General features: G+C 40.0%; 1 protein-coding gene and 1 long non-coding RNA gene across 2 annotated transcripts; one reads left to right on the top strand and one right to left on the bottom strand.

The window, feature by feature from the left end:
• Nucleotides 1-804: 804 nt before the first annotated feature.
• LOC134877570 (uncharacterized) lies at nucleotides 805-4,029 on the bottom strand. Its single transcript, XR_010167589.1, has 4 exons — nucleotides 3,684-4,029; nucleotides 2,988-3,053; nucleotides 2,470-2,533; nucleotides 805-2,267 (listed from the first exon to the last, which is right to left on the bottom strand). It is a non-coding gene; the product is annotated as an uncharacterized LOC134877570 (long non-coding RNA).
• A 3,671-nt stretch (nucleotides 4,030-7,700) lies between these two features.
• ppap2d (phosphatidic acid phosphatase type 2D) lies at nucleotides 7,701-23,983 on the top strand. The gene is made up of 6 exons (XM_063903108.1): nucleotides 7,701-8,502; nucleotides 19,218-19,375; nucleotides 20,120-20,406; nucleotides 20,510-20,567; nucleotides 22,187-22,363; nucleotides 22,580-23,983. Exons 1-6 carry the CDS (start codon nucleotides 8,295-8,297, stop codon nucleotides 22,682-22,684), a joined length of 993 nt encoding a protein of 330 aa, XP_063759178.1. The 5' UTR covers nucleotides 7,701-8,294; the 3' UTR covers nucleotides 22,685-23,983.
• The last annotated feature ends 396 nt before the right edge of the window (nucleotides 23,984-24,379 follow it).

Raw genomic sequence — 24,379 nt, 5'->3', positions numbered from 1 at the left:
CAACTCTTTTGGGATTTTAGCAGTTACGGACAAGCCTGATTTGGACATGTTTTTAATTGATTACACATTTAAAATATGTCTGACACCGCAAACAAGCTCTCTCAGTGACGTTTGGGTGGAAATTATGTTTTTTTCTGAAGCAGTTTTATGTGGATATCGAACTCTTCTACCTCTGCTTTAGCATTGGGCAGTGGAAATTAAAGGTGGGAACAAACCAACCCATGACTATTCTTCTAATAGACAAGACAGAGTGGGCGGTAAATGGGACTGTTATGTAGATTTTAATTTAACACCTCAACACTACAGTAATCGAAAGCTGTGGTAGCAACAGCTAATACAGATTCTGTATGGGCCTCTTTTTTTAGATGAAAACCTCAGTTACTTGGAAAATGTGTCTTGGCATAGACATGATGACTATCATCATGTTCCATTACATTTTGTGTATCTGTTTTCTTGTGATGCCTATCAGATATATTATTGGATGTCTATTTAAGGTGTTTTCTTTCTTTGCTATGTCAGCATGAAGGCAATATTCTTCGACAGCACACACATCGCTCTGTCTTATTGACTCATTATCTGTGGGTCCCACTCTTAACTAATGACCTCTCACTTTCACTTCATATCTAGGGTCTTGAAAATGAGTCACAGTCGAAATCACTAAATCATCTTTGGGATGTTATTTTGCTCCATGTTGGGGCTTTCAAAGACATCAAATTACTATTAACTAATGTACATACAACAGTGTAATGAAAGTATATTTTATTATTAAGCAATTAAAGTACATGGAGATGTACTGTAGCCAGATGTAAAGTTTAGATTTATAATAAAATGAATGTTCATACAGTACACCATCCAGTGTGCAACTAGTTACTTGTTGCATTAATAACAACTGCAAATCTTTGACAAAACCTAAAAATTCTCTAAAACTTTCCATATAAACAACCACAAGTCATGATTTTACTTGTCATATTGTGTGATACAGGAAAGAGAAGATTTGGAGTTTATTTTTGGTCTTTTCTGTTTCATTTTATGTTCAGATCATGAAAATAGAATTACACAGAGTAGAGAGGGAGGGGTCGTCACAAATGTGCTTCCTGTTTACTACACCAGTAGTTTACATAACTTCTACAGATTGTAAAATGACCATGATGTCATGGCACATGTCTTAAATAACAAAAGTTATTGTGGCACTTTCAGGCCATGTCCTCTAGTTTGTATTATTTTAGCTATGTTAGTACAATCCTTAACAACAAAAACAGTGTCATTCATTCTAGTGAATCACTTACAAGAGATGCATGCCACACAATGACATACTGTGCCACACAGTGACATACATTCATTGGTTAATTGCTGACAAGCCCATGGAATTTTTTTAAATACAGTAGGTGTTATATATTCAAGGTCCAAACAATAAATACATTCAACATAAATATATAATTCACACAGTTCAAAACAAATAAAGAAAAAGAAATCAGCAAGTCGCAAATAAAAGCTGTGGTGCAAATAACAAAGTTCTGCCAGTAGATGTGGAACTTAAGATTACAAAGTTGCTTTTAACTCCTAAACATTTTAGATATTAGAAACTCCAAAAAGGGGGACAATGAAGTAGATACACTAGAAACACTTCACAAAAAATGTCCTCCTTGATCACCTTGATCACCTCAGCAATAACAATTATCACCCATGGTATATCCAACAGTATACTTCATATTCTTTCTATAGTACAAAACAGCTGAGTTTGTGTCTGTTGATGCTAAAGCAAAGACAGAAGACTGTGAGGTAACAAAAGAACAAGAGTTCATTCTACCAGCTGTGCAGGTCCCACAGCTCGACAGATGCCCTGAGACATGCAAAGGATTTCATATATAGATTAATATTTGAGATTATAATATTTATAATATATAACATCTAATTCCTTGGCAAGAATACGATATTGAAGTGGGTAAGATATTTTCTTTCATCAATGATACTATCTGTGTTTGGCCAGTTGATGATGACCTCCAGGATGTCATTTGCCGATAGCTCCTCCACCTTCCCGAGGAGACCAGTGCTGCAAGTGATAGTGTTGATCCAGCCATGCAGGATGTCTTTGTCATTTGATTTCAGCCTGACTGTGTATCCCAATGTATGATTACATGAAGACAGCGTCACCTGAAGACTTAGGAAGAAATATCCATCCTTCTTTATTTTCAGAAATTTTCCTCCTTCTTCCTCTGAAACCAGGATTTGATCTTGATTCCTTGTTTCCCATGTGATTTTCCTGTTGTCTGTGGGTGTCAGAAAGGAAATGCTGTAAATTGTCATGAAATGACATGAGATGCAATCATATCTGCAGCAATTACATAATCCCTTTGGCCAGGACATGAACTATATTTCATACAGCTTGTGAATGAACCTGACTCATTTTGTACAAACTTGTCATTGATCTTATTTTGTACAATCATGAGCTGAGTATGACAATAGCCTTACCTTCAGTTGCCTTAAAGGTGAGCATTTCAACTTTTCCTGTGAGAAGCCTATGCTCAGAGGGGGCCTGTTGAAAGAAAGGTAGTCAATTAGTCCCAAAATAGTACCATGAAGGAAGATGCTATCAGTTTTGAACCAATTACATAGAAATAAGATGTATTTGTGTGTTGATGAGACTAGTACCCCCATCTTAAAAGTGAGAAGAGATTATACAGCATGCTCTATCTTCAAAAGCAAAATAATGAGACGGTTTATTTTAGTGGCATTTCCCCGAACGTGTAAAGACGTCACTCTGCTTCCTCCAAGAAGTGAGGTTAGACTGCCTGACAAAAGCACCTCAAGTAGAAACATTATTTTATAGAAAAGACTTCTCTGCAGGATGTGTGTTTCTGAAATTAAGGAATAGAATTACATATTCATTGACAATAACGTGTGTTTTGAGATGGCCGGAATATTTAGTACACAACACAGTAAAGTTGATAGGAGAGGTATATATAACTCTGAAGCTGCAGTTGTCTTACCGAGGGCGTATTGTTAGCCTGGAATTGCATGGGGCGCGCTGGAGCTACAGTGCTACTGTTCCAAGACTGGAAGAGAGAACAGAAGTACAAAATATGCTCATTAAAATAAATAAATGGCATTAAGAGTTACAAAATAATAACGAAAAACTAAAGTGCCTTTAAATCAAGGTCAGTGCATAAAAACAGGCTTTTTATATTTTTCAGTGCTTAATCAAATGTTTTAATGCAAAGCAGAGTTTACAAAAAGCATTAAACTTTCAATTGTTTACTCTAAACACTAACAGTAAAAACATTTGCTTTGAAGGCTACCACAAGGACGCTGTCTAAAAATTATACTACACAACAATTATATTTGTGGTGTCATTCTGATTAATATCTGGGATTGACGCTGAGCAAACTTTTTTATCTGAGCATTACACAAAAGCTTCCAATGTTTGGGGGAACGTTTTCTGGGTACGCGTAACCAGCTGCGGAACAGAGGCAGGGGTGTCTTTCTCACCAGCTGCTACGACCAAGACCACAAGAAAGTACAGCTGCACTGCACAGGTGCTTTAACATACTAGAGGTGAACCTATGCTCTGTTAATTCACTCAAGTTCGATGAGGCTATGGTAAAACTAAGTAGCTCATTATTAATGCCTAAAAGATACTGTTACATTATGTAAAGTCAATCTAGAAGTAATTTAAAAAGTCTCACCCAGCTGTGATGTCCTGTTGTGAAGAAAAGGGTGATGAACACAACCTGGATGATGGAGAGGATGCTGATCCACAAAAGGAGGACATGAATGAGGGAATGCTGGGTAGTCTGTGGCATCGTCAGTCCAACGGCAGATCTCAGAGCGGCCTGAGCCTGGGGAGCGCAGGAAGAGAGATTTTGAGAGCTGACAACTGTGCAGGTCCTGAGTTTCCTCTACTCTGCACCAGAGCAGTGTATGTGGTTGCTTCCTGAGCTCAGTGTGTGCATGTGATAAGGATGTTTTGATGTTTGACTGTGTTCTGCTGTGCCCTGAGTATCTATAGAACACAGAGAAATCCAGATGGTGCTTTCCCCTGTATTTTACTATAGCAAACACAAGAGGCACAGATTGTTACTGCATCTTGGGGCTGGCCCCTCTTACCACAATTCACCCAAAAATGAGGAACACAACTCACTACTAGGAGAAGTAAGCAGTCAAGAACTTTAACACGCGTCGTTTCCGAAATGAATCATTCAGTTCCTTGTTTATTTTAAGACTTAGTGAAGAGGGTTTGGAAGGTGATCCTTTTTTCTATCGTTTTTTTGCCAACATTGTAAGTCGCAGACTTGCTGTTTTTGCTTCATGTCACCCCTTTGTCTTTGTATGTGTTTGGATTTTGTAAAGTAGAATAATAGTATTTAACATATTCAGGATAATATGCAGAATGGGAGGAAGGGGGATCAGAAAATAAACAATAAAAGAAGAATCACATTTTTTAACATTAAATTGTTGAAGATTTCAAACAGTAAAGCGTGATTTCATTTATTTCTCAGTTCATTGTTTTCCATTGATTAATTAGGAAAAGTGTTATTAGAGCAGGAACTGGAGATATAATAATTGTAAAGTACACAAAAATAAACTATGTTGAAATGTATTAGAAATAACTTTTCAGAATCTATATGTAATGCAACCCTGGGACCACATTACTATGTAAAAGCTCTCATATATTTACAATTCACAATATGTAGTTGATAATACCAAGCAAATGTCAAAATCAAATAGGTGGAAAAGAACGTCATCTGTTGTTCACTGTTTGCGCTTTGAAAATTACCACCAACTTTTGAATTCTGCTTGAGGTCAGTTCACCTGGTTTCACTTTTTGTGTTTGTACTCTACTTGGGGAAAGTTTCATGGCAGACAAACAGGTATGTGTCATCATCAGACTGTGTAGGAGGACAGAATGCATTTACTTTATGACTGGAGATGGTCAAGTTACCCACCAACTACCAACCAACATGCTCAGACTTGTTACCGATTTTACTTCCCTGTAGATCGAGGCCTTTATGTACACTGTGGAGAAGTATGATTGTACTTTGATTTAGTAAAACCAAACAAATCACATGAAGAGGATTGGGAAAAGCGAAAGAGGAATTGCATTTTTTAGAGTCAGCAGTATAAAGTTGTGCACATTTGAAATGTAGTGAGTTTTTCTCGGCCTTTGATGACCAACATGATGGAGATATTTAATACTTATAACTACACCATATGTTAAAATCCTCAGCTTTAATTGAAATTCGTAGAGGAGGAACCACTGTGATTTCAGCCATTTCAAAACAATATTTCATTAACTACTGTTGATACAGTTTAATAACTTCCTCTGATTTACCAGCCTCTAAAAGTGGGTTTACAGCCATCTAGTGGACGTTAAACAATAATGCATGGAGAGATAGAACAGAAGATGCTAGGGAAATAAGAATAATTACACTAAGCTATGCTTTATCACTCTAAATGCAAAAAGGTATTATCCTACCACATGGAAAACTGTTTCAATGTTTCATTTATTACTGCATCAGTGAGGGATTCCCCAAGTCACAGGTAGAGAAGCAGCTGTGGTGAAGACATGTTTATAACAACGATGATTTTATGTCTTTTCATTAAAAATGATTTAAAAAACATAATATCATTTATTATGGAACACCCCATATCTCACCTTTGGAAATAACATTAGTATGTGTTTCCAAGAACTGCAATGGGGAGTGGAATACACATTCAGTGAAAAATGTTTAAAAAAAAAACCTGCAGTAAATGAAAATGACCTTTCATACACCCCTCCCTCTTTTTATTTTCCATTTGTGACTATCTTTTTCTGATTTGGGGTTGAGTGAATATATCAATATTCAAAAACAACCATTGGTTTAGAAAGTGAGAGCTATACCAGTTGGGTGATATGGTGATTCATTTGCTTCACATTAACATTGGCAACAAGTTTCATCAAGGAAAGAATAGACTTGTGTTTACATGACAAGTGAGGCATCAAAGCTTGTACATTTGTTAGAATAATTATACATTCATTTTCACTCTAATAGCACATGTCCTTTTCAATGTATTAGACATTTCATTTTGGACCAATTATTCTCACAGTGGCAGAAAACTAAATCTATTTTCAGTTTTTTTTCTCTTTGGTTTAAATAAAAAACACAGTTTCAAATATAACAGGAACTCTGAGAAAACAGAGTCTTCTCCCATATTATCAACTATTAACAACAAGTTACAACAAATTTAATAATTGACGATGAAAATTATTGGTATTTTCAGCCCTAATTCATGTGACAAACAACAGAAGTTATAGTGTTCACAGTTTCTGAATGAAGAAAAACATTGCAAAGCCAAAGCAGCGGTGCTTCTGTCTTTACACCAGGTGGCAGGACACCATATCTTTTTAAAACCTTCTCTGCTGACAATAAAATACCAGTAGAAATTACTAAGAATGTGCCTTGCTGTATATGTATGCACCATATACACCAAGGAAAATTCCTTGTGTTAACCTACTTGGCAATAAACCTGTTTCTGATTTTGATTCTGAAATTATTGTTAAAAGATTAAACGTAACTGCTGTGATGTAGTACACTTCATTCTGTTCATGCAATTCATTCATTTAACATATTTTAACAGAAAATAAAGGTATTTTTCAAAAGCTTCCAAGTAGTATTAATCAGCTACACACCTATTCATGTGGGATTGTGGTGTTTATTTAATTTTTGTATTAATCTTTTTTTTTCTATGAAGAATCCATGATTTTTGGGCCTATGTACTGTGTGACTCAAACGAATAGCAAACTGGTTAAAAATCTATAGAGGACGTACCTCCCTTCAGTTTTTGTTTTGTCTTTCTATGGGCTACATCTGTCTAGTGCAGGGGTTTTCATAAAACATCTGACCTATTTCCTACATAGGCTGTAAGAAAAGCAGTTACTCGTACTACATACATATGTATAAAGTTGAGTTTGAAATGGACCTGCATTAAACATGCCATATAAACTTACCTCTTTATGGTGCAAACAATACTAAGCTCTGAAAAAGAATAATTATTGACAATTTATATGTTTATACATTCTGTTTTAATGTTAAACATTGATGCAGAAGGCCTAGTGATTTTATATGGAAATGGTTGTTAGCTTAGTTTTTGATAATAATATGCTGAGTACAAATCCCTGTAATGTTTTTTCAGATATATCTTTATTTTTAAAGAAATGTCCCCTTTAAAAATGCAGTAACTTGAGAACCCCCTAGTGGTCGAGGACCGCCTGTTGCAGATCCATGGTCTCTAGTGCATTGGCAGATAATCAAAAAGCAGTCAATATTGTGGAAAATGCATATCGAATTGATAGGCAACCTTACATGGTGCGATGAATAATCATTCATTTCGTTAAAAACTACTTGCCAATTCCAAAAAACCTTTTTCTTTCGAACTAAACTATATTGAAAGCCGCATAATATGTGTCCTACAGTACGAAGGCCACATTCATTGTTAGTCTCTGTTATAGGTTATCGATATCAGCAATTGAGCTTATTAAAAAAAGCTGGTGGTGTTTATTTTCAGCAGGGTTTGTGCAAACGAAAACAAATCTCCTAATATCTGCGTTTATGATCCGGACAAAGGTCAGAAGCTGTATAGGGATGTGTCCTCTCATGTGAAAGACAGATTAATAGGACATAGGACATCTCGTGAAGAGGGGCAGGCATTACAGAGCTGTAGGTCAGCTGGATCGAACCTGCTAAGAGCGCCAGCCTCATCACAGTTACACATTGATTATGTTGGCTTTTACCGAGGACTGCATCAAGTCAAACTGAATCACACCGGAAACGATACGATTTTCAACCAAAAATGACACTTCACAGTCAGTCGACCAATGGCAGAGAGGAACATTCATCAAGAGGCCGTTTTGTTTTGAAAGTCTGAACCGGATGCTTGGTTTTCATTCATTGATTGTCTGCACACATGTGAACGCTGCCCTGTTCGGGACGTAACACGCTCCCACTCAGAAGAAGTTTGTTGAGAGGTGTAACTGAGGTGAACTGTACTCGATTTGTGTTCGTTTGTATTTCCAATTAGCCTCCATCTTAGTTTTCTATGCACTTTCGCTTTTTGGTAACTAACGTTACCTCAACTAGCAGTCGGTTGGTTGAACCAGGGTGCTGCTGTCAAACTTTCGTTGACATGGATTTAATGCACCAACTGCGGACGGACTGAAAAGTTTGGGAATTACAATCTCACTCCAGCGAGATACACCTAAACGAACCCATTGCAGCTTCTTTTAAACAAGTTGTCATTAACTGTTTTTAGAATTAGACATGCAGAAGTTCAATTCCCCCGGTACGCACGGCAACACGCTACCCCGCGACGCGGAGCTCCAGCTGCGGTTAGCGGACAGTGCAGGGGCCGGGGACGGAAAGGAGAACGGCGGGGGGAAGCATTTCCTCTCCCAACCTGAGGAGGAAAGCTCGCTTTGCACCAAGAGGAGGATGCTTGTCTGTTTGGATGTAATATGCCTTTTTGTTGGTAAGCATATGTGTAATTACTTATTTATAAATTAATGTTTTGAACCTTAGACAAACAGGTTGTTGTTGTTGTTGTTGTTGTTGTTGTTGTTGTTGTTGAACAACTGCAGTAATTGTATGTCAATAACCCTTTATCACTTGTCCTTTTAAAGCTTTGAATTTGCCACAAATAAAAAAATATTCAATATTAATATTGAATATTTTTATATAACACACAGAGCTCTTGTCTGTTGATTGATGTGTCAACACGAGCTTTGCAAATCTTTTTCACAGGTTATAAGGATGTTAAACGAAGTTGGCTTTGAGGAGGAAAAACCCATTGCATGGGGATTTGAAAAAGTTAACGAAGCTGCAAAGCATTTTTCCAGAAGTCAAATGGAAACTGTTCAAACGGGCTGAAAACTTTCAGCTCTTTCCCCTCGGTGCAAGTGGGGGCTGGAGGGGGGGCAGCTGGCAGCAGCACAGTTGTCCCGGGAATTAATCTGTTCCCATGGTAACTCAAAAGTTCCCGGGAGAAGAACGTGGGAATTGGGATAAAAACATGCCTGTGTTCTCGTGCCGAAAATTACCTCTGTTTGCTGAGCTCTAGCCACCCCCCAGCAGCTTCACTGAATGTCAGACACGTAATGTACAGCGCACAGATGGAAGTAAGGCTTATAATAATAACAACTCAACCACCAGTTTTCACAAGGAGAAAAACATCACTAACAACATGTGGACTAAAACTCGGAGGCCAATGACATAACCATAATAAAGGAGTGGTCAAAATTAGTTTTTCTCTAAGACTTTAATAACTTTGAAATTACTTATAGATTCCACCTGACAATGGATTAAAAAAGCTAATTGTGACAAATAATGATTTTTCCTCATGAGGTCAATCATCTTCTGTTTGTGTTTTGTTTTCTTGTTTTACATGTCACGTTTACCGTGAAAATGTTAAAACTGAAGACTAATTTCTTTTACAACATGATGACTTTATAGTTATTTTGTATAAAAACACAAATTGCTTTATACTCATAAAGGAAAACAACAAGCTTACAAATGTTTTTCTATTTTTACTTTTTAAAAATCACATTAAAAAGTCATCTTAATCAGCAATATCCATAATAAACGTCCTCTGTATGAACATTTGGTCAAATTTGATCATGTTTTGATTCGGATTTAATATATCTGTGCCCTCACAGTTCATTTAAATTGAGATTTTTTTGTGACATAAATGTGGCAAACCCACATGATGTTTTATTAGCATTAACATGCTTATATCTTTTGGAAATACACATTTGTATTATTTGAATTGCTATGTATGTTTTTTCGTGCTCTGTTGTTTGTGTATGGTAAAAAGTTACATTTCAGAACTGCATCACATTGTAGGAGTTTTCATGTTTTCTACTCCAGTGAAATGCCAGTACTTTAAAATTGTATTGGACTTTTACAAGACTTGAGTAAAAGACATACTTGATTACGTTCCTCCTCTGTTCAGTCTACTGGGGAAGTATCTAAAGTCCTCTGAAAGTCAACATGAGGTACCTGCTGTACTCATTTGTGATGTTCAGTAAAGAGTGAGATTTTATAACTTCAGGAGTTGCATGACATCATCTCACATGACTATATCAGCAAAGGGAGCATCAGTGTTGTGCGAGTGTTAAATTAAAAAAAAGTGTTGTGTTTGTAGTAATCGGATCGACAATAAGCACGAGAGAGGTGGAACCCGTCCAGGCAGACTGACAGGTCTCAGCCTTGTTGGCAGTTAAATCATAGGAAGTAAGCCAGAAGACAAAACGACATTGGAGGCAGTCAGTTTCATTGGCGTGTTATTCTTAACCCCTGCAGGTATGCTATTAACCGTTAACTCTGCACACTTCTCTGCAGCGTTGATGTGTGTTTAGGAAGTGGCTAGCATCAGTCAGCACGACAGAGGAAATGGTCTATCTCAGTTCTCCTTACACACGCACTTGCCACTTGCTTTATCACAGAATTGCGTGTACTTGCCCATTCTTATTCCCACTCTGACCAAATTACCACACTGACTCTGACTCAGTCAGTCATTCTGAGCCTAATGGTCACAGCTGAGAGGACTTAGAGAGTCAGTCTTGTTACTGAAATGTTGTTTAAAGGAGCTCAACTTCTTGCTATGGATGTAACAATCAATAAAGCACCAGTTTAATTTGGAAGATTGGATTTCATAGTCAATTTACAATTAATAAAACATGATTAGGTGAGGATTGGTTTGCGGCAAGAATGAACACAAAACAAAACAGTGCTTTACAGTTTTACAGTCACATTTATCTCAGATCAATAGCTGCAAGCTTCCTGTTAATCATCGCATGTGGTGAATTATTCCCTGTGTAATGAAAGGAGAGCCTACTATTTAACAATATAATGTATTGTTAATGCTATTCTTACTACTTTGGGATATTATTATCTATTAGATGTCTTAGAGATTTCTTACTGTCTGCCTTCATCCGTCCTGTCTCTGTCTGTTAACCATCTCCTCAGTTATTGGTATAAGCCTGACCTTGACTCATCTGTGGCCCTATAGCAGTGAATGCCTTCACTTAGTGGAGATGAATTGAACCATTCATTTAGCTAAACCCTTTTATCTCTGACTAACCCAATTTTCCCTTAAAAATGCCATCATCAGATTCCCTCAGACGGTCGACCCGCCTGCATTATTCATCCTGTTGAAGGGGCTCATTCACTGTAACTGTGGAATGTACCCTGAAGCATCCCATCCTCATTATGTTATCATCTGAAGAGGGATTCCAGAGTCATCGGAAGTTTTCACAGCATTTTCCGGTGTTTCAGTACTTACTCAACATGTATTTTAGTGGCATAAAGTTAGAGGCATTATGAATACACTTTAATCTGTCTGCTGTTGGAATGCTTGGGTATTGAGAAAATTGGCTGAGGCTTTGGCTCAGGTTACCTGATCACGCTTTTACTCAGCACGAGGCTTGCCAAACATTGTTGTGCTTCAGTAATAACGCAGTGATGATTATGGCGCCGTTCTGACACGTACTTGATGGATGCTGCACAGAGATGGTTTGTTCTGGTTCAGCTCACTGTCAGTTTGTTCCATGAAAGCTGCAGACTGCAAGTGTTTGCTTGTAGTGTGCGTGAACGCATTCCTGATCGGACTGTAGGGGTTTGACCGAGACGGAGCTGAATCTGCGCCCCGTGGCTGTTTCTAAGATCTAGTGTCCAGCCACCCAGAGGCCAGGAGGTGTCGGCTGTTTGTCATATCTGCAGAGCATGCAGGGACAGGCCTCCCAGCCTGCACTGCAGTTTCCCTTCTGCACAGGTGGTCTTTACTCTGTCAACACCCCAATAAAGCCAGTTATTGCCTCTCTTAAGAGTAATTGGGAAATGATTGGAAGTGGCACTTGAAACCCCATTATTAGCGTATACAGCTTTAGAGGAACGTAATGCTTGTCACAAGGGCTAACCTTCTTGTAGAGGTTAATTACAGTAAGGGTTACAATAATGATAATAATACGAAAGAGAAACTTGTGGTTGATAGAGTGCATAGATTTTCTATATAAAACAAGTTAAAGCTTTTGTTCTTTAGTTAAAAAAAGGAGTTCTTGGATAATATAGAAAGAGAAAGCTGGAATGAGTTGAGTGCTGTTGTGTATAAGTGTGTGTGTGTTGTTTTTCTAGACGTGAAGAAGCTTGCCAGGACGAGAGGCTGGTATCTACCTGAGTGATCTGAATTTTAAATGTCTCCCTCTCCAGCTTATCTCTGCTTTCGCCTGCTTCTCTTTCCTTTCTTTTTTCTCTATTTTGAAACTAAAGGTGTGTAAGCAAAGAAGTGAGTCTGTGTGTTTTACGTCTGCATGTGTGTTTTGGGCGGGGGGCAGGTTTATGATTCCTGGTTCTTTTCTTTTGGCAGAGAAAGCTACCAAGTGAGTGAGACAGCAATAGGCCAACACGTCACAGCATGTCGGTGTGTGTATTGGGCCAGGATTATTAAATTGTATCTATGTTATTTGTGTTCGTACTTTTGAGTTATAGTGTGGGTGTGGGAGTTTGTTTGTATGCATCATCGTAGCTGCTAAGCTGATATTCTACTACAGCGGCCATGTGCGTGCCGTTTGTTGACAAATTTGCCGGTCCTGTTTTGCTGCACAATTTAGGCCGTGGTCAAACACGCACTGAAGTTATGGAGCACGCTGGCGTCGCTCCGCGGCGGACAGATGGAGGGCAATTAAAAATGTCTCAGTAAAATCAGTAGTGAGTGGAAGAAGTGATTTCACTTACTCTGTTGTTAGTGTATTAATGCATCTGCTTCCCATTTGACAGCACTGCAGAGTTTCAGGAATCCATTAGCTGCACCCTTCCTTGAAAATACTTTTTGGGCACATTTACGTTGCTGTCAATAGGTCTTCCTCACTCCTTCACTCATTAGCACACCAGAGCTAGTTCAGACCACAGAAATGTCTAAGATGCCTGAAGGCTCAGGAGCAAGTAAGAGCCTGAATGAATGTACCGCCCCGAGGTTGGAGAGTAAAGTGAGGCGTGGAAGGGCTTGAGGATCTACAGTAGGGGTCGGAGGTCAGACCCTGGGGCGCCTGAGGGATCTTATCAACAGCTGTCTGTTTATGTCTTTATAGGATGGACAGCAAATAGCTTCAAATGTACTTTTAATGAGTCTGCTTCAAATTCTCCTCTATGATTGTTTCCATAAGTGCCCAGGGTGGTCCATAGGCATTAGCCGTAACGACTCAACAAAGATGTGTATAGAACGCTAATGTTCAGTGCTCATTAGCTAGAATGGGTTTGGAGAGGCTTACGATCGAGGTATGTACCTGAATCTGAATACAGACTTGTCCTCTTCTGTCTAAACTCTACCCCATAAGGAGACATAGACAGCTCCCCCCTCGGCGCCATGGCATTGTTTCCCATAATCGGGACCATTTTATCATTGTGTCAAATCTCACCTGCTGGAGCCTTCCCTTATTCATCCTCTCAAACTCCCTTCTGAAGTTGTTCCAACTGCATGTTCCCCTGCAAACCAAAACACCCTGACAAGGCAGCCCGACAGGCCTCAACTCTTGCCACACATTTAGTACAACCACAATCAGTCTGCTCCATGCCAAATACCTCCTCTGCAGTCTCAATTAAAACCTTGTGTTGTTCTAACATTGCAGACTGCCAGCCCTCGTCTCCCTTACCTTTACACCAACAAATCCCCTTTAAGGTTTTCCAAGGTACATACCAGAGTAGAGGGTCCTTTTTTCCTTTTGATTCAGACAGACAGACAGACAGACAGACAGACAGACAGACAGACAGACAGACAGACAGACAGACAGACAGACAGACAGACAGACAGACAGACAGACAGACAGACAGACAGACAGACAGACAGACAGACAGTCAGTCAGTCATTCAGTCATTCAGTCATTCAGTCATACAGTCAGACAGTCAGTCAGTCAATCCCACTATTGCCCTGAACTCCAGAGCCAGACTCCAGGAAGCAGGTCAGTGAAGTGAGGAGAGAACACAAGCAGCTGTGGGAAGCATGTCTCCACTGGCCAGCTGTAACAGTAACAGTGAAAGGGGAAAGAGCTCTCCTGGTGCATTGATGAGACATGAAGCAGTTGGGAGCAGTTGAAGTACTTTGCTAACAAGAAACGTTTTAGTTTACACAAATTTATTATGATAAATGAAGTAGTGAGTATTGAAATAAAGAAGTTGCGCAGAGTAAAACCGAAGGAGATGCGTATGATAGCAGATGGTTAGGAAAGATAAAGACTGTTGTGGTTTCTCAGTCTCTCTTTGTTTGGCACTGATTAGTGTCTTTGTGCTCCGATCAGGGTAGACCAAACACTCTCTCAATCCACCTAGGTCTGAAAAAAGAAAAAAGGTGTGTGTCAGTGCAGGGGCTAACCACTCACCCTTATCCCTGCTATCCACTACCTCGATTGGGCCACCAAGGATGAACAGGAATAAACACAATTTAGGGGCTCTCACATACAAGCAAAGTACTTGCATTGGGTCTGTGGCAGTTTATGGTTGCCAATCATAATCACAGCCTTGGTGTGGATGACTTCACCTCCTGTTTACGTGTTACCTGCCTGACTACAACCGTCTTTGTGTGACTCTCTATTTTGTGAGCTTGAGCCTGTGTGATAGAGCATACAATCTCTTCTTGAACTGCCTCCTCAAACAAAGTTTTTATATCAGATGATACATAAAAGACTTGGCATTGCCCTCAAAGTACCTGACTCAAACAGAGAAGTGATTAGATGAAAGAACAGATCAAGGCTCGCTCAAGGAGACAGCTTTGTGCAGTTAAAGTCATTATAGCGTAAATAATTGCACAAGCCCACCAATCCCAACTGGAGCTCACTATTTATGAGCATGTTAAGCAGGCTGTCACACTGCCTGTTGTAATGTCGTTACCCGGGAAATATGCTAGCAAAGATTTAAATTACGACACTTAAGGGTTCAGTTCACAAGGTTGACTTGGAGGCAAACAAGCAGCTTAAACTTTAGATGGGAAACATTGGCACATAAAAGCTAGTGAGGGGCCCAGTAAGGGTGGACCACAGTGAAGGGTGCTGTAGAGAACTGGACTGCAGCCCAGGCCCAGCCTAGTCCGAAACTGCCGGCCAAATGGACCTGTGTTGACAGGTCGCTCACTAATTGCCTGTCCTTATAGTTAGTCAGAGGGCAAATGTAGAAAGAGGCCTGCACTGACCAACGTTATTGAGTGTGATGAGGCGGAAGGTCATTACTGTGGCTCAGATATAGCTTTAGGCTAAGTGTCAAGCTAATCTATGAGGATGCACGGGCTGTGTCCGATACGATGTGATAGTGAATAGGCGGTTTGCCTCAGTGCATGTCTTTAGGATCGAATGGCTCATGCGTGGTTTATTTGGTTAGTTTGGATTTTTTTGGGGTTTTGGTGGGTTTGTTTGGTTATTTGTTAGTCTATGTGGATGTGGGTTTGTTTTTTGCATCCCAGTGTGGTTTTTATGTAAGTGTGTTGAGTCTGTTTGTGTGTTGGGGATATTCTTCTGGTTGACGTGGGGTCGTGTTTACAGAGCGGGTCCCAACAGAGCCCAGATCTCTGACCCCCACATTCCAGAACCACCACTAATCGCCTCCGTCTGTTGTCCTCTGAGGAGAAACCCTTGCCACATCTCCTTTGGCTCCATCTCTGCAGTTTTTTCTCACCCCAGTATTATCACCCTCACCCCCATTTAGTCATTTTTTCTAGCCGCCTGGCAACTTATCTTAGCTCAGTTAAATTTGACGCATGACGATGTCGACGTAAAGCCTGTCCATATAAAAAACAGGTCGTCTGCCCTGTTTTTTTGGCACTCTGTCTTAATAACGTTTTCTACTTTTTCTATTCACGCTTTTGGTTGTTGTTGTTCTCCTCTCAGAGTGAGCTCATTCTGGGCTGTGGTCATAGATGTGTAAATTAGAACCAGAAGAGTTTCTCAGAACGAGGCACATATCCCCTCTGCTCTCATTCCTTCCCTTCTCCTCCCTCCCTCCTTCTCTTCTTTCCCCCCTTCTTTCTTTCTGGCCCTTTTGACTATTTGAAAGCATTCCTGCTTTGAGTGTCAGGCACAGCGAGCAGCACATTTTGGCTTGGCTGTGTGAGCAGACCCACTCCTCCGCCTCCTTTTGGGTCCCCTAACAGGCCCTCTCCGGCTGGCTCTCTTTGGAGCATGTCTTGGCCAGGTGCAGAGGTTTGCTCACAGCTGCTTGACAGATGATGTGAGGGTCTCTGGAGTGTTTTCATGTCTTGTTGTGAAAACTGTTTTAATGTAGTTGTAAAGCATAGAGGTTGACTGTTACACAGGAGCTTGTAATTTGAATAGGATTGTGAAGATACCAAATAGCTTTGCACATGGTTTCTACTTTGACCCCTGCTTTGATTTGTATTTATTGTACAGCACTGATGATTGGTGTGGTAACTTTAGTGGATTGATTTTATTCACAAGCTTTGCCAACAGATTTACTGCAGTGGAATGATCTTTGGTTCACAGCCATTAGTGCTGTGGCTGTCCATAACACATACGCAGAATTGGGAAAACAACACAAGCATAGGTCTTAGGTCAGCACTTCATGGGTCCCATTAGACCTCCATATACATTGAGAATGATCCATTAAAAAGTCAATGTTCTTACTGTAACCGCAGAGTGTGTGGTCTTTAATGGAGAATCTGTCCATTACCTCTCTGCCAGAGCTGCAAAATATTGATTATTAAAAGTGGACTGTCTGTTGTGGAATCTAATGAAGACACAGAGAATACTGTTAATATTTGCTTCAAAATGTATCTGTTACATCTAAAGCAGTTTAGTTTGGCCAAACACATGTCAATGCTGTAATTTATGCTGCGGCATTAGGATAAAAAAACAAAACAAAGTTCATTGAAGTATTACTTGAAATATTTAAAGTAGAATGATATATATATTACAATACAAACTGATTTTACATTCTTATTCATCATACTCACAAACACATGCACACAAAGAGTCAGCACAATGTAACTGTCAACTGTGTGTTGGATGTATTTTTTCATTAAAAACATAATTATATGATAAGGAGGGTATTGCACCATAAGACAATGAACAAAAACACCCACTCAATATGAACCGGAGGTGAACCAGACCATATCTCTGCAGATCTCCACCAAGTTATGACACACACCGATAAAAGGATTACAATTAGGAGATTAAAAGAGGTGTGTGTATGCGGGTGGCAGAAAGGAAATCCACATTCACGACATACATTTTTTTAATTAACAAGGAAAAATGTTTATCTAATACTCCAAAGATCCTACTCTAGCTAATATAAACTACTAAGAAAAAATGTTGGGCCATTTATCATATTATTAGTCTTCCTGAAAAAATGTAACATCAAGAACACTTGTTGTCTAAAACAACACCAGTCCTTACTATGGTCGAAACGCATTGTCTACAAAATTCAACATAAGGACATTTTTTGACATAAGAAATAGCAGGGTTATTTAGATAAATTACAGTTAATGAAACTCAAATTAATAATCCAATCTTTTTACAAAAATCAACCACCATTCGCTATAAAGGCAGGTATTCTGACCAGACAATACCAGAACTTCAAAATCAACTACAAATACCAGTACTAGATAACAGCAGATGCTACGTCTAAAAAACAGATAGCACATGTATGTGATCCGTAGATGTGTGTGTTTCATCTTGAGGTAGATTTACAGCACTTAGGTGTGTGCAAGGAGACGCCTGTTGACGTGGCGACTGAATGAAAGATCAGGGTCAGATGAGAGGTGTTTCCTATCACTCTCTTTCTCTTTGTTGGCGTCACAGCCTCTGCTATCTGCCTGCAACGCGTTTCCCTCCCTCCCTTTCTTAAAAAGGCGCCTCTTAGTTTAAATGGAAGTGAGCTGGCTTTTATCTGTGCTTTGTCTTACTGCTGGGGCAACATGACTTTGACTTCAGAGGTCACTGGCACACTTTTGACTTCGGCATAACAGTCTTAATCAGCTGTCGTCACAAAGCTGTTAAGAGTTGCATCCTCGTGTGTTTTAGTGCTGATAGCCTCTCCCCTATAGATTAGTCTCCTATGCTTTATCAGTTCAGTGAGGCTGAATCAGAGGCATGACTGGGGGGTTGTGATAGCAAAAAACTGAACAAGTGAACTGAAACAAGTCGATGTGAACTATAAGCATGGTTACCTTTCCCTGCAAGTTAATCCTTTTTAGATTCATCATGTTCAATACATGTTTGCGTGCCATTGTCTGAGTGTGTATTGCATGTTTTTCCTTTTGCCTGATTTTGAGTGCTTACAGTGTGCTGTACACAGTCACGTAGTCTGAGAGATTCCCTGGCAGGAGCTATGTTTTGGCCTGGGTGTTTTCCAGCTAACCAGCAGGCCTGGGATGACAGGAAGAGGCACAGAGGTTAATCATTAGTCCCATGTTATCGCTGCATTCCATGGGGTGACGAGGGGACATGGGATACGGGACAGAGAAATGGAGCAGGCTTGTACAGGACTAGTGGTTATACGTTTTAAGTACAACCCAGAATAAAAAGCTGTGTAGCTCGACTCCTGTGTATAGAGATTCAAACATACCTTCTCAGTTTTTGTCATGATTGAAACGTTGCACAACTTTCACTCATTTAACCTTCCCCATTATATTGTCACGTTTGTTTGCTTAAGCTTGCCAGACCTTGACCCAGTTTTATAAAGTGTTCTTATAATGAGTGACCAGCAAGGACACATAGTCAACACTTAAATAGCACAAACTCAAATGTCAGATTAGGCGGACCGAACAAAACTTTCCCCTGGAACAAAGAGTCCTTGTTAAATAAAACACCTTCCTGTTCCTACTGTGGGTTTATTATCCCCTATTGTCACACTGATATTTTCTGTGTTACACGCCTTCTCATCTTCTTCTTTACTTAATTCTCTACTGTCATGCCCATCTGCTCGTCTGTCTGTCATCTCTCCTTCTCTCTGCTCCTCTGATGGAAGCATCTATGTGTGGAATGCTTCATCCCCCAGGAATGGGGAAATCATGTCACCAGATGACTGATGTTCTTTAAAGCTGCGTTCCTCATGCCCCTGTGAGACAGGAGACTGTACCAACTATCTATGTAGCTTTCTATCTCGGTGTTCATTGTTGCGACCACATGCTCACAGACATTCATCAAGCCATCTTTTGTCCTCCCTCTCCCTTTGTCTCCCACCTGTCACCAGCCTCCATCCCATTCTTTGCGTGTGAGTTGAAGGCAGTGACTCCGTACAAGCGAGGCTTCTTCTGTGGAGACTCCAGCATCACCTATCCCTACGTGGAGAGAGAGGCCATTCCTGACAGCCTGCTCATTGCTGGTGGTATAGCCATCACTGGCCTAACGGTAAGAAAGTAATAACCTTTAAGTACAGTACAGAAAGCTGCAGACAAGTCCCTGCTGTTCCCGCAACAAAGCCCCACGGGATTTTTCTATTGGATTTTGAATTATTGCAAAAATGAAGCTCTGTGTGAAACAAAGTTTATTGTACTTTTGCACATTTTGTTCAGACAGATAATCTAAAAAATGAACACCACATAACATTTCTGTAGCATAAATGTAATCAACAGAAGTAAGACTTTAACATTAGGCTATAAACAACCCACTTTTGCATGACTTCACATGCCCACCACTTAGCAGATGAGTAAATGAGTGTATGAGTTTTCAGCGTGATTACATTTAATGGCCCAGACAACCTTTGCAGCATTTAGCCACTTATTAGCAACCACTTTTTGACATGCAAAAGCTTCAAATTTCACAAGTAGGGTATTTACTTTTATGTCATAGAACAAATCGTGAAAATCTCTTAATCAAGTGTTAACCACAGTAATTAATTCAGAAAAAATATAGTGTATATTCAAAGAAAATGTTAGCAGTCGGAACAAGAAGTAGAAAAACTCATAATAGGTTTTAGGTCTTATTCTTTCAGTTCTCTATTCGCACAGTGAGTTAATGTAATCTTCACTTTAATATGGTGGAATGGAGTATCTTTGTTTTAAAATCATCTATACTTTTACTGTTTAGTTATTTGTACATCAGTACTGTATGTCTGTATGTTAACACTTTTCTCTTGTCTTATTTCCTTCTCAGATTGCACTGGGTGAATGCTACCGCGTGCGTTTCCGAGGTGTGTACTCACGGGCTTTTGTAAGAAACTGCTATGTGTCATGCCTGTACAAGGAGCTGGGAAGCTTCCTGTTTGGGTGCTGTGTGGGTCAGTCTCTCACTAACATGGCCAAGCTAAGTGTGGGACGCCTGCGACCTAACTTCCTGTCTGTCTGTAACATTACCTATGCGTCCATCAACTGCTCTCCAGGCAGCTATGTGTCAGAGGACTATTGCAGACAGCTTAATCCCAAAATGGTGGAGGAAGCAAGGTAAAATGATTTGCTTTATTTACTAAGGGTGGGGTGTAAAATAAGTTTACTCATGGAGTTAATGTGTAACCTTTCGGCTTCTTTTATTGATCTTCTCTTACAGGAAGTCTTTTTTTTCCGGCCATGCCTCCTTCGCAATGTACACCATGCTCTACTTGGCAGTAAGTCCCATCAGCTTTAACATAGACATTGCCATAAACATATCTGGGATTTGACCTTCACATTCACCTGAGTTTGTGATGTGTGATAACAGTATTTGGTGCTGTGTTTACAATGTAGGGGAATTAAAACTCTTAGTTTCATTTCAGTTATTAGAGAAAACAACAATCCCTTGAAGCCCAGAACACTGTGCAACTTTTAACTAGATAAGCTTATTAAACATGCACAAAAACACACCAACTCATGTGCCGTTAAATACATTCACACTTCCTGATTGGGAGGGAGGAGAACTTAGAGCAGCAATTCTCCAAAGGCATCCTGCTCCAAGCTGAAAGAGCTGGGAAGACAGAGAGACAGGGAGGGAGGGTACTGAGGGGGAGTTAGAGAATGAGGGAGAATGTTTTTCCATGGGGAACATGAATAGATGAAGAGGCTACGTATACAGAGGAGGCCTTGTTGTGGGTCTAATTTAGAGGGGGGGTGGAGGGCTGAATATGCCTGCTGAGAGATCGACAGGCTTCTTTCAGCAAGAGACACCCTAAAAACCCCCCCGTCCAATCTCTTCATCTTTCTCTTTCTCTCACACTGCACTGCCCAGTAGTCATGGGTGCATTGTGGGAGAAAAACGACAGTTAGAGGGAGACAAAAGCACATTATTAAACATAAAATGTCCACATTCCCAAACTATTCCCCCCCAGTAACCCTTCAATTATAGTTTTAAAGAGTTAAATATCTTAATGTGTATAGATAAAATGGATGGAATGAAGTGAGGATGCTGCTTTGCATAATTCAAACAGAAGAGTAAAGAAAATCACTGCCTCCCCTATTTGCACTTGTGCACTAAAGAATTCGAACTGAAAAGCAGCTCCTCTCTGATAAGAAAGAGACTCACATTGATGAGTAGGGGGAGAGTGAATAAGAGGAATAAAAAAGTAAAGTACTGAAAAGAAGAAGTGGTGTGAGAAAAAGGGTCTCGTGTGTGTTACCCCTATTCCTCTCCTCTCCACCCCTCATTTCGTTGTGCACAAACTCACAGCCTTGCATGCAATTGTGCTGCAAGCAGACTGCAGACAACCTGGACATTGTGTCAAACCTGTAGCTACACGCCACCCGCACCGCAACCAGCTGCTAGTGTTTAAGGAGGTAACAGTGACACCTGCATTCAGTCGGGATAGGAGAGAGGGAAGGACCGGCTGAGCGTTGGCCTCACCGCTGGAATGTAGGCCACGTTCTCCCCAGTGGTTGACGGGTCCAGACAGACCTCCTTTAAAAGCTAGCCTTGCGTCTGCATCATGCTCGCCCTGTGACCCCATTTTTACAGACACAAACATCCATTCTGTACTGGAGGCAGGAGATGAGGATGAACAAAAGGAGGAAATTGGGTTTCGACAGTGTTAATGGACTTGTGCCAAGCTCCTCTCTCCCCTCTGGGTAGCTCATTGAGTGGATGTCCATGTTGGACACAAAGGTTTTGTCTGTGATGAATTATTTGATTATTTTATATGCTTATGTTTGTAGGGCATGCATTATCACACAAGCACCTGCACACATGTATTCACTTTTCTGTAGCAATCATAAAGTCAGTTACTATATAATAACATTATTTATCTTCTTTTTGCAGTTCTACCTGCAGGCGCGGTTGTCGTGGCGAGGGGCTCGCCTGTTGCGCCCGCTAGTACAGTTCCTGTTAGTGATGATCGCCGTCTACACAGGCCTCAGCCGCATCTCTGACTACCGTCACCATCCTACTGATGTCCTCACAGGCTTCATCCAAGGAGGGCTCACTGCATACTGGGTGGTATGTCCAAAATCTCTGTTGTCTAAATAGTCCAGAATAACAGTTATCTCCGTCTTCACAGGATTTGTTTCTCTCGGTTCTCTGTTGACTGAGTTAGCTTAAACAATAGCTGCATTTTCCTCACTCTGATCCCTCATGGTGTTTATAAACAGTGAATGATTGACAGCGTGTGTGGTCTGTGTATATTTTCTGACATGTTTGTGTCTCTGCCTGCAGGCCTTCTACATCTCCTCCATGTTTAAGCCCTGCACCCATACAGACCTGTCTCCCACAAGCATGTCCCTGGAGAGTCCACTGTCCAGCCAGCAAACTGTCTGTTAGCAGGCACATGCAACCATTCCAAGGGTCAGAAGATAAGACGAACTTCAGAAAGACAGGGAAAATGTTAGATAGGGAAACATTTTTAAGGAAAGGGAATCATTCTAAGAGAAGGATGTGATTAAAGAGTACAATCTAACAAATGGCATACTGATACACATACATTCACACAGTAATCTATCACACACTCACACGTGAAACACAAAAAGCACATTTGACTGTAAGTCAAACCCGTCCAGTGAAAAGAACTGCATAGTAATATTACAGTTATTTTTTTATATATGAAAAAAAGCCTATTTTTAGGAGAACTTTTAGAAGCTGCTAATGTTAATAGTTTTTTTTAGTCAGTGCAGTTTGTAAGCTTTGAAAGCAGACCTGGTCACTCTTTGGTCCTGGGTGAGAGGGGAGAAAAAACGCCAGCCTCCTTTGGTTTCTTCTCTTGAAACACATCACCCAACAGCAGTGAACTGAGACTGTTAGACCTCAGATGTGAAAATAGCTCTGTACCAAGTGATAAGGAACAAGCTCTGGCTTAAACTTTTAACCATCTTTACCTTCTGATGATGCCCCTCAAAAAGTATTTGAGCTTTGATACAACAATATCTTTCCTCTTTGTGTAACCAAGGTAGAAATACAGAGGATTCTGACCCAATAACGTACCCTTCCCACCACTACTACTTCTCTGTACTAACCACTTTGGCTGTGTCTCAGAGGGTCAGGTTTTGACTGAAATTTTGTAACCTTTGATCTTTGCCCCTGGACTCCAATCTCTGAGCTGCACCTTGATTTATGCCACTCTGACAGGAGAGCCGACATGGCTGCAACCTCAGCCGCCCTCCTGTGGATCTTTATTAATAGCACTTGAACGTACATAATGGAACCTTCTAATTATAATCCATATTATATATTTTATCACATGTTTGAATAATCAGTGTTTATTTTTTGTTAATGTCAGACTCATACACTATATTTGTTTGTTTTTCTTTAAATGATAATTATTCAAACTGAATGTAAATAGCTATGTCCTTTTATAAACCACACAGAATTTCGAAAGTATTAGTTCCAGTTATGGACAGTTTTACATGTTTATTAAGTGTATGTATTTACATTTGTGTCAATCAGGTACAGAGAGTTACTATTGTATCTGTTGTAACTATACTAGACTGAGCCACAGATATTATCAGAAAGCTATATTTTTGTGTTCCCAGTTATTATTGTTTGTTTTGTCTGTGAATGCCAGAAAGGCAGAAATAACCACTGTACTCAAAAAAGACCAAACCAATAAAATGAATGTTGAATGTATTTTACTTCTTCTGTCCTATGTTCATTTTAGTTTAAGCAAAATTAAAAATAAAGCCCAGCAGAGACACACTTAATGTCATTTTCCCAGTATACATGTCATCTTGGATGGCTACTTACATGCACTAGAGAAGGTGAAGTTAGCCATTTAAAAGTCAGTCAGCAATACAGACATCATTTTTTAAACAGAAAATCAGATTCTGTGAGGAGGTAAAGAAATCTGGGCTGAAACAAAACATAAACAGTGAACAGTTGTTTTGTTTGGAACACTCCACTCCACTGCTTCCCTATCTTCTTTCATGTGTCGCCCTTTCTCGATCCCTCTTCTCTCCCTCTCTCTCCTTCACATCCTTCTTCACTTTGCCCCTTCCCCGCTCTCAGTCCTTTTTGAGTGCAGTG

The sequence above is a fragment of the Eleginops maclovinus genome, chromosome 16, assembly GCF_036324505.1.
Source record: "Eleginops maclovinus isolate JMC-PN-2008 ecotype Puerto Natales chromosome 16, JC_Emac_rtc_rv5, whole genome shotgun sequence".
Lineage (NCBI taxonomy): Eukaryota > Metazoa > Chordata > Actinopteri > Perciformes > Eleginopidae > Eleginops > Eleginops maclovinus.
This window is presented reverse-complemented; position numbering and strand designations above follow the sequence as displayed.